General features: G+C 41.7%; 1 protein-coding gene across 1 annotated transcript in view; it reads left to right on the top strand.

Annotated features, from left to right (window-relative positions):
- The first annotated feature begins 1,542 nt into the window (after positions 1-1,542).
- Positions 1,543-15,125, top strand: part of SLC7A8 (solute carrier family 7 (amino acid transporter light chain, L system), member 8) — a 50,153-nt gene continuing 36,570 nt past the window's right edge. The window contains exons 1-2 of the mRNA XM_006776790.2: positions 1,543-2,039; positions 2,283-2,461. Coding sequence (XP_006776853.1) covers positions 2,323-2,461 — 139 coding nt within the window. The 5' untranslated portion in view covers positions 1,543-2,039; positions 2,283-2,322. The remainder of the gene's footprint in view (positions 2,040-2,282; positions 2,462-15,125) is intronic.

Here is a 15,125-nt window from a genome sequence, read left to right as displayed (position 1 = left end):
AATTGAGATGGCTAAAGCTTACCATGTTTTGGACAGTTTGCACTGGTTTGGGCCAGACACATAAAATTCATTGCACTTATGTTTTATCTCATACTAAATTTACATAATTTAAATTAGAAATGCAAACATTACTGGAAGAACTTACGTTTGAAAAGCAGAAAGATTATTTTATATCTTGATGTTGAAATTTGATCAGAAGTCTTCAAATAAGATTGGTTAAGAATAAATCCATTCATTTTTCCCTCTGTGCTTTCTAATATCAGGAAAGACCAGAGGGATTCAAAATTTTTATTTTCCCATGACTCGTCCCCACCCGTGGAGTTTTGTGCTATATATTCCCTGCCTTGTCTGTTCTTTTTGTTAAAAATTCTCATCATCACCCCCTACATTTTTTTTGCTGAGGCTTTCAATTTGCAATATCTTAAACTGGCAGAGAAGTAGAAGGGGATGAACTCTCAACCTTTGAAATCTTTTGATACTTGCTGAGTAGTCAAGGAGCAAAGTAGAAAAGACTGCTGATTGAACTTTACCCCATTTGGAAAAGCCTTTGCTACTATAGCTCAAACATCCATGTTTTAAAGAAGTATTTATTTTCCTAAAAAGTAAAAAATATTTTGGAACATATTCCAAAAAAAGTGAGGCCAAATTTCTATACTTAGTGGTTAGCTTGGGGAACTTTTTAGACCTGCTTTAAAATCAAGTACTTTTGCATAATGTATTTAATACAGATGAAAAATAATTTTATTTTAGATTTATTGTGTTGTCTGTTGTATTGCTTCTTGCTGTTTTCTCAAAGTACTTTACAGTTATAAATAGACATCATTGCTCTCACTCTTAAGGCAGCAATTTCTGGGTGAAATTATTCAGGGAAGCCAAGACACAATCTTAATATGGTCATAAATTAGTCATCCCTTCAGATCAACAATCTGTTTATGAACAGAGAGGTGCTGATAACTCCCCACAACCTTCCGGGTCTGCCTTCCAAATAATTTATAGATGCAAAAAAATATTGGGAGATGTGAAAGGCCCCATTCTACCAGATTTTGTGTCATTCTTTCCTGGGACCAAGGTGGGAGTCATTTTATTCCTGTCTTGTCTAACGTTAAATAAAAACTGTGACCAGTGAGGCCATTGCCTCTTCTTGGTGAGCTTGTTTCCACTGTACTCTTCACAGTTCGCAATCATACTAAATGAACTCCTTTTCCATTATTTTTAATTCTTTCCATTTCCCACCCCCACTGGTGGATTTCCTCCTACTTGCAGAAACTTGAAGATGATGTCCTTACAACCTTCTCTCCAGTATCCTCAAATGATCCAGATATAAATATTTTAGTGCCTTCGCCAGTGACTTTCAGAGGGCATGAAAGTGTCTGCACTAGTCCCTTATTTATAAAGCTGTCTGATCTATAGCGCAATACTAGCTCGTGGACGCTCCCATAACAGTTGACACGGAGAAAAGGAGACGATTACAAAGAGAACTATTTAAATTGAAAAGGAGGGAGGAGACGGAGGATGGAGAGGAATGGAAGAGAGAGGGCGGAGCTAGCTCAGCACATAAAATCGCACTAGAGAAGGAAGCACGTTTGTGTGTGCCTGAGCCACTCTCCTGCGACCAAGGGAGATGGGGCCGGCGGTGCCGTGAGCACGGAGATCAGAAGAGGGAAAACAAGGACAAGAAGACAAGCGAGACAGGAGAGGACATCTGGACAGATCGGAAGGCAGAAGCCCGGGAGAGGAAAAGGAACCCACAGCAGGTGGAAACAAGATCCAGAGCAAACCAGTCGGATCCACAGTTGTTTTCCTTCAAGAGAAGTGGCGGAGGATCGCCCTTTTCCCCTTCAGTTAATGAAAAGTACTTTTATCCTCCTAAAAGAAAAGGCTAGGGGGAGGCAGAAATCTGTTTTCTTAAGGGGAGAGCTGAGGGAAATCCAGACTGTCTCTTTTTGAAGCGTCAGAAATAAGCCTGGTACACATTGCAGAACCATCCTGTTTTCCGAAGAGCTACATCCCTCCCAGGAGCATTCCAGCCGGAGTCGCTGGTACAGTTTTATGTTTGTATTTAAATATCTATGTCTCTTCTTTCTCCTCCCTTTTAACAACACTTTCCTTGTTCATAAGCACGAGTGACAAGAAAGTGTCAGTGTAGAGTAGAAATATTTTCAATTTTCTCTTTTATCTGCCTGTGTCTTTTTAAGAGGGAAGGGGTGGTTCTTATATTGGAAAGGGACATTTTAATTGGAAAGGCTCGCTCTATAAATATATTTACACCCATTCGCATTTAGAAAGAGATATCGTTCGGAGGTTGAAATCCTACTGAGAAAGATGGAAAAAGGAGCCAGGCACCGAACCAACGCCGAAAAGAACCACCCAGCGGGGAGCGAGTCTAAGACTGGGTCCGGAGAGGGCGGAGTATCCCTGAAGAAGGAGATTGGATTGGTCAGTGCTTGCGGTATCATTGTAGGTGAGTGCAATTCCCGCTCCCACCACCCGCCTCCCTCCCCGTCCTGGTGGTCCTCCTGCGGAAACTTAACCCCTCAAAAATACTATTTATGCTTCCTGTTCTCTTAGAAAATGATTGTCAGTCGCCTGTGCTGTAACCTACCCCTTGCTAGTCAGGGTTTGTCCAAACCAAGCTGAATAGTTTTGTCCAGTGCGCATAGAATAGGCAAAGAGGGATCACACACCTGGCCGATGGTCAGTATTGCCTGGGAGCGTTTTTTTTTAAAAAAACACAGGCTTTTGGGCTCCCCACCTGAAGCTTCTCATTCAGTAGGCTTCAGGTAGGGCTAGGGCACCTGAATTTTAACAAGCTTTATGCAGCCATCTCCTCAGCAGACTCTGGACTCGCTTTTGAGGCATGTTAGTAGATATTTGGTTATTTTACGTTATATGAAACCATGGGCCTATGGGATGTGTAATAAAAATAGCTACAACAGCCATGATAATACTTTGCCTTTCTATAGCTTTTCCACTTTACACACTTTGTGAAGTAAATGTGACAGGGCTTTTATTCCCATTTCACAGATGAGGAAACAAATTATGCAAGAAGAGACAGCTCATGTCTTTTTGTAAATGTATAGTTTGCACTTTCTCTAGTTGCCTAGTGAAGTCCCCTGTCTCCTAACCCTGTGGATTCTTGAAAGAAATTGGGAGGAACTAGAACAGTGGTTCTCAACCTTCCTAATGCCGCGACCCTTTAATACAGTTCCTCATGTTGTGGTGACCCCGAATTTCATTGTTACAAATTGAACATAATTAAAGCATAGTGATTAATCACAAAAACCATATGTAATTATATATGTGTTTTCCGATGGTGTTAAGCGACCCCTGTGAAAGGGTCATTCAACCCCCAAAGGGGTCGCGACCCACAGGTTGAGAACCGCTGAACTAGAATGAGGAGTCAGGGAGGAACTGATGGATAAAATGCACCCCAGCTTAGAGGCTTTGAAGGTGGGGAGCCTGAGTGTCCCAGAGAGTGCAGTGCAGGCCACTTCAACCCCCTAACTGTACTCAGCAGGGGGTTCCAAGTACAGCTTCATCTCTAGAAAACACATCCTCCTCTTTCCAGAGAGGCTCTGGATTTGGATGGGCAATGACACATTACTGTCGTCACTTCAGAGGGTGAGAGTTTCTCCTGCTGTCTTTGGCAGAGGGCTTCACCTTCTCCCCATGGGAAGGGGTGCGAGACAGACAAGCTGGGTATATTGCATCATCTTGTTGTTAATCCCCGCTCCCATTTAGAGAGAGTGGAAGGGAGGGAGGGGGAGAAAGAAACATCAATGTGTTTCCCACCCCCCCACACCCCAACAAGTACGTGCCCTCCACCAGGATTCAAACCTGAGACCATTTGGTGCACGGGACCCATGCTCTAACCACTGGGAAACCTGCCAGGGCTCTCCAGAGTTCTTTTTGACGCCTCATTGTGTCGTGGTGCCCATGAACCAATTTCTCTGTATGACCCAATGGTCCATTTATTAGCACAGAGACATTTTTGGCACCTGTGCAATAGTGACACTGGAGAACACCCTTGAAATAAAATAAAATCAGTGCAGTATTCAGATAATCCTCTTCACTTCTACACCCAGACTTCAGTGATACTGTTATTACCACCCTGCTTTTAAAATAGAATTCCACTTTATCTAATTCTCTGTCTCTGGGAGGTATTCCAGGTGTCTACAGTTATAAGAAAAGCAATGTTATTTAAAAAATTATAGTCATGATCTGAATCTCTCATTACCCTTTCTTTGCCTCTCCTAAATCCCAATTGCTCTAAAAAATGAGATCAGCAAAGTACTCCATTTGTACAGCACATGCCAATTTATGTTATATAAATAGCAGAGCCTGTTACCTCTTTCACCAGCCTGACTGATAGGATTAAGCATTTTCCTCCCTTTGGGGAGGTTCTGATTCATAGACAGATGTGCACACCCACATGCACACAAGCACAACTGCCTTCTTGCTGCCTCAGCTTTGCTCACCCACACCTACATATGTGGAGGTTTTCAAGGGCAGAGGATATTTTCCTGTAGACTCAGGTTGGTTTATTTCTTTAACATTTTTCTAAGACTATGAAGAAATGTGAGTGTTCAGGTTAAAAAGTACAACTTTAGTGAATGTTACTACTGACTTATCCACAACCTCATGGATGGCAGTATGGTGAAAAGAGATGCCAGATATGTGATTTCAGAGAAAACTGGATATATTTCCAAAGTGAGAGAATCCTTTTAGTTACTAGGCACTATTCTACATCTAAGCTGGGATAAGATGCAAATTTTCCTTTTAGGATGATATGGGGGAAATCCTTTCTGTTGTTGAGTTACTAGTACCAGTGTGCCGAACAGCTGCCGTATCCTTTTCTAGAGGAGTTTCTGAGTGGATGATAGTTATTCAAGTTTTATCAAGACCAAATGCAAGAAATAAATGCATTTTCTACACAGAATTCAGTGTTCAACATCAACACTATGGAAGAAATAGAATTAGAAGGCAAAAAGAGAAAGGAAATTTCCTAAGTGAATCAGATAAAGCGGTATGTGAAAGTAGCAATTTGGCCTCAAGTCTATCTATCTCAATTGACTTAGAGGGATAAGTGAAAGTATATTTCATACAAGCTCATAAAACTTCATTCACAATCATCACTGATGATCTAAAGTACAGGGTGCCCCCCCAAATGTATACACACTTTGAATGATTATATAAAGTCAGTGTTTATTAACATACAGTTCATTTTCAAAATTGAGTTATCAGTTGTTAAAATGTATATATATTTTTGGGACACCCTATAGAAATAACAGAATGGCAGATGCTATAGGAATATATAATGAACTAATTGAAGACTCATGCCTTAGAGTCTCTTAGGGAGATGAAATTCATATGCATTAAACAGAGAACATTGAACATGCATTATATGATAGAGTTGTGTAAGAGATGAAGGAAGGTAAAGTTAGGTGAATGGTGGAAGCACAGAGAGAGAGAGAGAGAGAGATTCTCACCCAGAACTAAATTAAAAAGCATCTTGAAGCATGTGAAAAAGATGGAGTAGAGAAGATGATTTGGGAAGATTTTGTAGGCAAAGGGGCAATAACTAAATTGTTATTTTCTGGAGAAAAAAACAACTAAACTGTTATTTCTTACTCATCTCTGAGTCTTTAGTGTTTAGCAGAGTGCCTGACATAGAACAATTACTTAAATAGTTATTGGATTTACTTGACTCGGACAAAAGTCTGAAGACAGTAGTAATAAAAATTATTTATCTGAGGGGCTTTTGGGAACCTGGCTTGAAAGCCTTTAAGATAGGAATAATTTCATCAACCTGGACAATTAGGTTGTCCCATTTTCTTTCTTTTTAATTCTCACCTGAGGCGATTCCCCGCCCCCCCCCCCCCCCCCCTATTGATTCTGGAGAGAGAGGAAAGGAAGAAACATCTATGTGAGAGAAACATGGATCAGTTACCTCCCATACGCACCTTGACTGGGGATTGAATCCAAAACCTGGGTATGTGCTCTGACCCAGAATCAAACTCACAACCTTTTGTTGCACTGGATGATGCCAGCCAGGGCAGGTTGTACCATTTTCATTCTTTAACATCACTTTTACCCTAAGCTAAACAAGCTATTGCTCTCCATGTACTTGGTTAAGAAAACCTGTTGGCAATAGATGAACTTAGATTTCTCCATGAATGTAAAGAGAATGTGAAGGAGCAGCAAAATCCATTTATTAATTGTACCAAAGCTACTGTTAATAGCTTCCATTATGAAACACTTACTCATCCGATTACCTACCATACACTATCTTATTTATCCCTCACAATAACCCTGAGGTAGACACTTATTAACCCTTCTTCCCGATAAGAAAATAGAGGTTCAGAGGGAGAAAGTCACAAGGTGGTGAAGGTCACACAGCTGAAAAGTATGGAAGCCAAGATTCAAACCTAAAGCTTGTCTGAATCCTGAATCAAGCTCTTAAGCATTATTCTCTGCTATTTCTGTTTTTATGTCCTGAAAAGTGTGTTTTCCTTTAGACTCTGGGCAGAAGTCCTTATCATTTTTATAGATGAAGCAGTTAGTGTTGTATTCCCTGTGAGGAAGTGCCCCAGTGTAAAGGGATGTTGGGCAATCAGCTGGGGTGGAAGAAGGTAAGATTCCTGGTGCAATCACAGGAAGACTTGGAGGGAGGTGTGTCGCTCAGCTACTACAGGATCTGGCCGGCACAGAACACATTCCATGAACTCTCCCACAGGCTCATCATTCCTCTCAGGACCAGCAGTCTTCCCAACCATCAAAGAGGGGCCCAGAGTTCCTGGCTGTTTACATCATTTTATCTCAGTTACATATTTAGGTACATGCCTAGAATCTAGGTCTCAAGGCCACCAGGCCAGTTGCAGAGCCTAAAGAAAAATATTCATACTATGTTCGACCGTTTTGTTTTTAGTAGAGTGTGTGTTTATGGGGGAACTTGATCCATTTGCTGCAGAGCAATACTGGATATGGTTCTAGGCTGCTGTCTCCCAACTAACAAGATGGTTAAAAACGGTATTTATTGAGCTCTAACTGAGTGCTGCTTCCTGTGCTTTAAACTCTGTGTGTATATTACCTTATTTAATCCTGACCACAATCCCATGGAAGTAGATATTATAACTATATTTTAAATATGGGGAAGAGCTGGTAATTTGCCCAAGATCACACAACTGGCTACTGTGATGGCCTAACTCCATGGCCAAAGCTCTTAGCCATTCCCCATTTCTCACTGGTAACCAAGAGGGGAGGGAGAGAGGCTGGGGTGTATTGTGTGGTGGAAGAATGGACAATGGAGGACCATAACCTAGAGGTTGGAGTCTGGAAAGATCATGGATCTTTCTGATACTGAAAAATTTGGGGGGAAAAAACTTTTTTAAGGCTATTTGTCAACAAAAAAGCTTGGCTAAAATTATAACCATACTGCAATGGCACTGGGCTAATTTGGAAAACTTTCAAGCCCAAAAGATTTTCAGACTCATGTGTTTTACACCACTTTAGAAGATTTTACATTTTAGAGCCTAATATGCTATATTAGCTTTCTAATCCCCAAAATGTCTATTGGATGTTAATGAGGGGGATGGAGTGTGAAAACTGCTTCTTGAGTTTTTACTCCAATAATTTTTTTATACATGGAGACATTAGGATTTGGTTCACTCAGGATGAAAACATGTTTAAAAATCTGATTGTTCTTAAGGGAAAGTCTGAGACAGAAGCCAAGGAGGAGGCTTGTTAAAACAAACATCTTGGCGGATAGAGAAAGGCTACACCCCACAGCGTAATAATAATAAGTAGCTACCATTTGCTGAGCGCTACCATGCATCAGACATGTCGTACCTGATCAGTGCTTTAAGCAAGTCTCATCTAATTCCACGAAATAAGTAGTGTTATTAAAAGGAAGGGTTTGAGTGAATAAGTAATTGGGCGAAAGCAGAATCAGGATTCTCACCCAGGTCATTGAACTCTGAGGCTACTGGGCTTAATCAAAATGCTTCACAACATGGAACTCAGGGTGGCTGGAGCCAGGAATCCTGTTACATGCTTCTTGCCCCCAGCAGCCAGGGCACTCAAGGATCAGTCTGTGGCCTACTACTGGCAGCACCACAATATGTTCTCTCAGAAAGCAGACTTATACAGATGAGTGACGAGCAGGAGATGATAAGGGTTGGGAAAGAAAGTAGGAACCCAGCAGATAAAAAATTGTGTCTACCTTCATCCTCCTAAAAGCAAGAGATAAATCTGCCATGTGAAAGGCTACTTCCCTGCAGCAGAAGGGGGAAAGGCATTCTACTCACCAGAGACAAGGAATTTGGGGCTGAGAAATTTGTGCAAACCAACCCTTATCTTTCTAGTCACCTCTTTAGCATTTACTATGCCTAGCCCATACCTCTAGGTCTGGTCAATTCTTCACAAATTTATTGTCCAAAAGGTATACAAGCTCCCTGCTCTGGTCATTTCTTCAGGTCATTATTCTCTTGTCAAGGCTACCACGTACATATAAAAATTAATACAATTTGTGTGTTTTTCTCCTGTTTTAAAAAATGTGTCTAAGAAGCAGAACTAAACAGCCCATTTTATTTAGAAAAACAACAAAAACACCCATACCCAGATCAGATGACCTTCTTGGAGAGGCTGGCCCCATATAGTATATTACTTTTCTGAATCGGCTCCTTGAAGCAGCATAGAGGTATAGGTAGGCTAGTTGGGGCTGCTCAGGTTGCCTGGCTACTAAGGTTTTCTGCTTTCCTCTGAGGGTTAATCCACAACATGGCTGCCTACTAAGAAATGCCTCAGGAATTTGTTATTTTGTTGTTATTGTTTGGAGTGGTGATGGGGTGTTTAAAAAAAAAAAAAAGGCAGGCATGAGCAAATAATCCAAAGAATATATTCTGAGCTACTTAAAACAACAATGACTCAGGAGCCCTAGAAACTGTTCCATTCCAATTTTTAAAAAAATATATTTTATTGATTTTTTACAGAGAGGAAGGAAGAGGGATAGAGAGTTAGAAACATCAATAAAGGAGAAACATCGATCATGTGCCTCCTGCACACCCCCTACTGGGGATGTGCCCCCAACCAAGGTAATGCCCCTGACCGGAATCAAACCTGGGACCCTTCAGTCCGCAGGCTGACGCTCTATCCACTGAGCCAAACTGGTTAGGGCCCATTCCAATTTTTAACTCCTGGTTGAGCATACAGAGCAAGAAGGACCATCCTTGTTCCTCTCCCAGAACGTACCTATAGAGAAGTCACCCCCACCCTCTGGTGATCTGGAAATGGCTAGTTGCAGCCTGTTCGCTGGCACAGGGATGGGAACTGCTGGTCATAGGATTCAAGATCTGTCCATAGTTTCACATTCAACAAACCCTTATTGAGCACATTATATGCAAGGCTCTGGGGGGCTAGGTTCAATTCCTGGTCAGGGCACTGCCCAGTGTAGGGGGCTCAATTCCCAGTGCAGGGTGTGCTGGGAAGCAACCTATCAATGATTCTGATTATTGATGTTTCTATCTCTTCCTCTCCCTCTCTGAAATCAATAATATATATATATGTAATATATATATATATGTATATACATATATATTTAAAGAAGTGAAATTATCCTTCAAGTCTATTTTATGCTCTTTTATTTATAGAAGAAATAAAATGTGAGCCAAAAAGCTTTATTGATTATATTTCTTCCCTCATTCTTTGTCACAGTCACAAGTCTTCCCATTGGTTTGCTCCCTGCTTTAAATATTTTCAGCATTAGCAGTGACTTCCAGGGAGAGGGTTTTACAATATTCGTTAAAGTGTTTAGGGCAACCTCACACTGAACTGTGAAGGCAGATTACCCAGAGAGAGTACCACAGATGCAGAATTATTACTGTACTTTTCTCAACTATATGTAGATTTTAAAGGTGGCTTTTTGTACGTCTTTGAAATACATAAATGCTTTAGCTACTTCTTTAGAGTATAATTCTGCCTAGGGTGTTTAGTAAGCAACTGATATAGGCAGATCAGGTTGCCTTAGGGAAAAGGAAGCTTTTGTTAAGAGGGACCTGATGCTGGAAGTAGAAAGTGTATAATTATTTTTTCCATGACTTGTGTCAGTGTGTTGTGGAAAGGGAGGAACCATCCATAGTACTGCAGAGGAGGAAGGACTTTGGAGATAGTATAGGGTTTGTAAACTGCTTCCTTATTTACAAGCTTTTAACCTGGGACAAGTTGATTATCAATTTAATTACCTGTAAAATGGAAGTTTCTCGTGGAATATTAAAATAAAGCTGGTGTCCTATGGTATATGTTCAATATATATATTAGGGTTTTTTTTCTCTCCTTAAGCTCATCCTCCCCCTCCCCCCCACTTCTGGTTCAGAAATTTCTATTAAACTGACCAGGTGATGAAAATTGGCCAGTTCAGGCCGAGTCCGACCTGCTTATCAACCAGCCAATGCTTTTCCTTTTCTCTCTGTTGATTTGAGTCAGCCTACTAATCAGCATTCGTCTTGTGCTTCTCCTTTTCCAGGAAGCTTTTCTTGAATAGCCCACGCCAGAGACCTTTTTCATTCCTAATACAATGTCTTGTCATATCTTGCAATTGACCTCATGTAACTTATGCTCTGACCTGGTGTTGTGAGCCCTGTGTCCACGTACATGTCTTCACTTCTCCACACAATTCCTTGATGACAGGGACTGAGTCTTACTCATTCTCACATCCCCACATATTCAGCCTGGCACATGGTAAGTGCTTAGAAAGTATTTGTTGAATAATAGCGGTCAGTTAAAAACAAATCACCCACTGGGGAGTTGTTTCCCAACAATGTGAATATACTTAATGCTACTGAACTGTATACTTAAAAATGATGAAGATGGTAAATTTAATGTTATATATTTTACCATAGTAAAAAACAACAACACGTTTTAGCTTAAAAATGAGTTATTCCTGTGAACAATACATTTTTGTGCTTGGTTTAAAAAACAAACACCCACATTCGTGAAATTTAAATTTGAAAAGCACTATAGTGATTTTCCAGATGATGATGTTGAGGCCTGGAGTTTCTCAACCTTGGCACTAGTACCTTTTGGGGCAGATACTTCTTTGTCATGGAGGGCCGTCCTGTGCATTGTAGGATGTTTAGCAGCATTCCTTGCCTCTACCCACTAGATTCCAGTAGGGACAACCAAAGTGTCTCCAGACATTGCCAACTGTCCCCTAGGGATGGGAGAAAGATGCAGAATTGCCCCCGGATGCGAACCACGGAGGTAGACAAAGCCTTCACAGTTGGCGCCTGGTTCCCCAACCAGACAGGGAGACGCTAGGGGCCAGATGTAAATCTTTAATGGACATATTTGAGGACTCAGCACTCTTAGCCCCGCAGGCCAGGATGCCTGTCTTTCAGTGGCTGGTGGGTAGTGGTTGGCTCCCTCTATTTTGTTAAAAGTCCATGTGTGAACAAGTGCTTCCCAATTACCTTTTAAAGCAAGCATGTACAGGGCGGGTGCACAATAAATGCTGCTCGAGATGCAATTACATGTTGGCCGCCCACCTGAGGCATCTAAAAATTATACCTAGGCAAGCAGACAAATGACTCAGAGGATACTTCATGGTCCTGGCTCTACAGTGCTATTTGGGAGCCAAACCTCAGATTCTTCTAGGGATGGTCTCTATTCCTATTGCTATAAACCCTAGCGTTTCGTAGACTATAAAGTGTTCCCACACAAATGTAATCTTTGATCCCCACAACAACCATGTGAGGTAGGCAGGGCAGAAACAATTTTTCCCCATTCAGCAGATAAAGGAAGGGACTCTCCGAAAAAGTCAGGTCACATGGCATAAGAGTGGCAAAGCAAGGATTCAATGGCTTCCCTGACTCTAAGTCTAGTGTCCTTTTCACTGTTCAGTAAGAAATTTCAGATAGCAGAGCCCTGCAGCACATTCCACGTCTGTGTTCTGTAGTAGATGGCAACTCCTAGGGCATATGTCAGTCTTGACCTGCTCTCACCAGGGAGAGAGGCATGGTGAGCTTCTAGGCCTGCTGTCAGGATCAAAGCCCAGCTTTAACTTAGACCCTCCTTCCACACTGCTCCCCGAGTCCCGGAAGTCCTCAGATCCTCCCAGGCACTTTAAGGGAGAAGCACAAAGGAGGTTCACCTCAGCTTTCTCTGGACATGGTGAAAATGCACGGAACCTCCAAACCGGAGGGGCTCTGGTTAGATTTCAAGATTAGCATGATTTTGTGAGGAAGGCCAAAGCCTTTTGGATCTGAGGGTCTGTTGTTGGGCATTAGAAGTCTGTAATTCCATGTCCTAGGAAATTATTTCATGGCTATAGCATTCCAGTGTGGACAGGCCTGGGTGTGAGTAATGCCTTTAATAGGAGTCACAGGTGGAGAAGTTAGTGGTTCTTCATAGCAAATGTAGATTTTCTCAATTCCGGCAATTTTTCTAGTGAAGACTTGCCCACTGATACAAAGTGGCCCCATTTTAATGGAGCAGTTTGCTTGGTTTTTCTTTCCCAGAACAAGCCCAAACGGGCCTCATTGTCTAGGCATCCTAGGGCTCATTTTTCACTAAATATCTGTGTGATAAGATGATTATTTTATTAATTGGTGTGGATGAAAAAGAGGGTTGAAACCTGACCTTCAGTACCTTGGCTATACCAAATGGGTGGCCATCTCATTCTTGAATGGTTTTGTAGACACTGAGTCTAAGAGTAAAACAATGGAGGGGAAAAAAATCCCACCTTAATAAACTTACTTCCCACCTTTCATCAAGCAAGTTTCCGAGTCTAGGTGGAAGCCCTTTCCCAGTTTTCCTTTTTCAAAGCCACTCCAGAAAAATCTCCTTTAGATAGTGTCCAAGCTTAAAAGCCCTGCAGCTAAAGTGTGTGTTGTGCAATTTCTAGAGGAGAGGCAACATGGGATAGCTGAGGAGATCCTGGGCCAGGAGTCCAAGGCCTTGGCCTCTCACCCAGGCTTTGCTGCATATGCAATATGTGACTTAGACCAAGTCTCCTCACCTCTCTGAACCTCCGTCTTTGAAAAGGAAGATAAGAATAATAGTACCTGACCTATGCACCTAAGAAAATAGTTATGAGAGTCAAGTAAGGTCATGGATGTGAATGTTTTGTAAATCACCACTAAAGGTGGTATTGCAACAGAAGAAAGGAATCAGATCTGTGTTCCAATTTTGGGGGTTTTTGTTGTTGTTAATTCTTACTGGAGGATATTTTTCCATTGATTTTTAGAGAGAGTAGAAGGGAGGGGGAGAGACAGAAAGAAACATTGATGTGAGAGCGACACATCAATTGGTTGCCTCCCACACACTCCCTGACCAGAACCGGGGATCTAGCTAGCAACTGAGGTGTGTGCCCTTGACCAGAATCGAACCGAGGGTCCTTCGGTCTGCAGGCCGACGCTCTATACACTGAGCCAAACCAGCTAGAGCATGTGTTCCATTTTTTAAATAAGCATTTCCTGTGAACCATTCTCATTGCCTATAGAGTGGAGCACGTAAAACTATTTTCAGGAAAGAGCTTGAAGCTGTGACAGATTCAGGTCCTAATCCAGTTGTTACTAACTCAGTCTATGAGGTAGGCAAATAACTACCTGAGTCTATTTCTTCATCCATAAAATAGGGATAATAATATCTCCCTCATTTTCCCCATTTGGAAAATGGGAATATAGTTGCCCTACTTTCTTCCCCTACAAATTGGAGATAGTAGTTATAGCTCAGCAGTGAAATAACTGCGTTGCTTTACTCATTTGCCTGCAATATACACTTGACATAGTTCATGAGATTTGGAGGTTCCAAAGAAACAGGTATATTCAATTGCTCTGTGCAGATAAGTTCTAGATTGAAGTCAGACATCTTTCATTTGGTGAATATTTATGGAGTGTCTACTAAGTGACACTTCACAGGTGAAGGGAAGCAATATAGTTCCTTTTCTCGTGGAGCTTACAGTTTAATGGGGGAGATCATATTAATCAAGTAATTACACTAAAATTGATAGAGTAGGCACTGCTCTTGAGTAAAAGTAATATGAATATTCTTGCAGCTCTAGAACATAGCTGTGCTGTGAAGGACATTCCTCCCCTTGCAGAAGCTCCAGAGGCCACTAATGTGGAGGAAATGTTGCCTGATTCTGGTTTTGTAGGTAGCAGAGAGGCATTCTTTTCCTTCCTGTTCCTTAGAATAAATAAAAGATTTTAAGCATTTATCATTGTAATTTTAATTTGGTCAAAATTAATATTGTTGGAGGGAGGAGAGAACCCAATTTTTATAAAATGAAGATTCTTTCTCACTGCTAACCTATTGCGACCCTCACCATCATTCCAGCAACTCCATGGAAAGACATGTTTGTCACCCAAGGAGACTGTAAGAGGAGGCAAGCAGTGGCCACACGCTGCAATGGACTGCTGGTGGTGCACATCCCACCTTCCAGCGGCTCCCTCCACACGGGAGCACACACTCTAGAAATGTCAGTGCAAACCAGAGAACAGAAGTGCTTCTGACTCCCACTGCAAAATGTGTTTTCCAAGGGCCCTTAGTGGAACATTAACATTCTTTATTCTTGAGAAGATGGGGTCTTTTCAATAACATCCATTCCCACTTCCTCCTTGCGACAGCCATTCCCAGCTCAGAACTGCCTGGTTGTTCCCTAACCTCCCTTTCAGCACTTTCAAGACCAAGGTCAAACCTAGTTTTGTCTAATGATTCCTTTTCTAACCTCTTGAGCTAGTTTTTTTTAACCCTAGTTGTATTGCTCTCTTCTTGGCTGGCTTTGAAATGACCTACAGATCACGCTTCTGATAAATACCTGCTAGACAAGGAATTTACTATCATCTTTCAGCACTTGTTCTCAGTTCCCAGCAGCATATTTAGTTCTGCATTTGATGGGTCACTTGACAGGGTGACTGAGTCTTGAGTCCCGGGATACGAGTGCCTTTTAGTCTCCATTAACCCAACATTCATGCAAAGCACAAATGAGGACTGTTTAGAACACCCCCCCGCCCCCTTACCATTACTCACTTCATGCTGCAGTTTTTTAGTTTGTAAAGGGACAGCTTATTTTGCATCCTAGAGGAATAGGACACAATTGTTTTTAGAATGTAAATATGCTCTTCTCTTTC

Source organism: Myotis davidii, unplaced genomic scaffold (assembly GCF_000327345.1).
Source record: "Myotis davidii unplaced genomic scaffold, ASM32734v1 scaffold1949, whole genome shotgun sequence".
Classification (NCBI taxonomy): Eukaryota; Metazoa; Chordata; class Mammalia; order Chiroptera; family Vespertilionidae; genus Myotis; species Myotis davidii.
The sequence above is the reverse complement of the archived record's forward strand: the minus strand, read 5'-3'. Positions and strand labels throughout refer to the sequence as shown.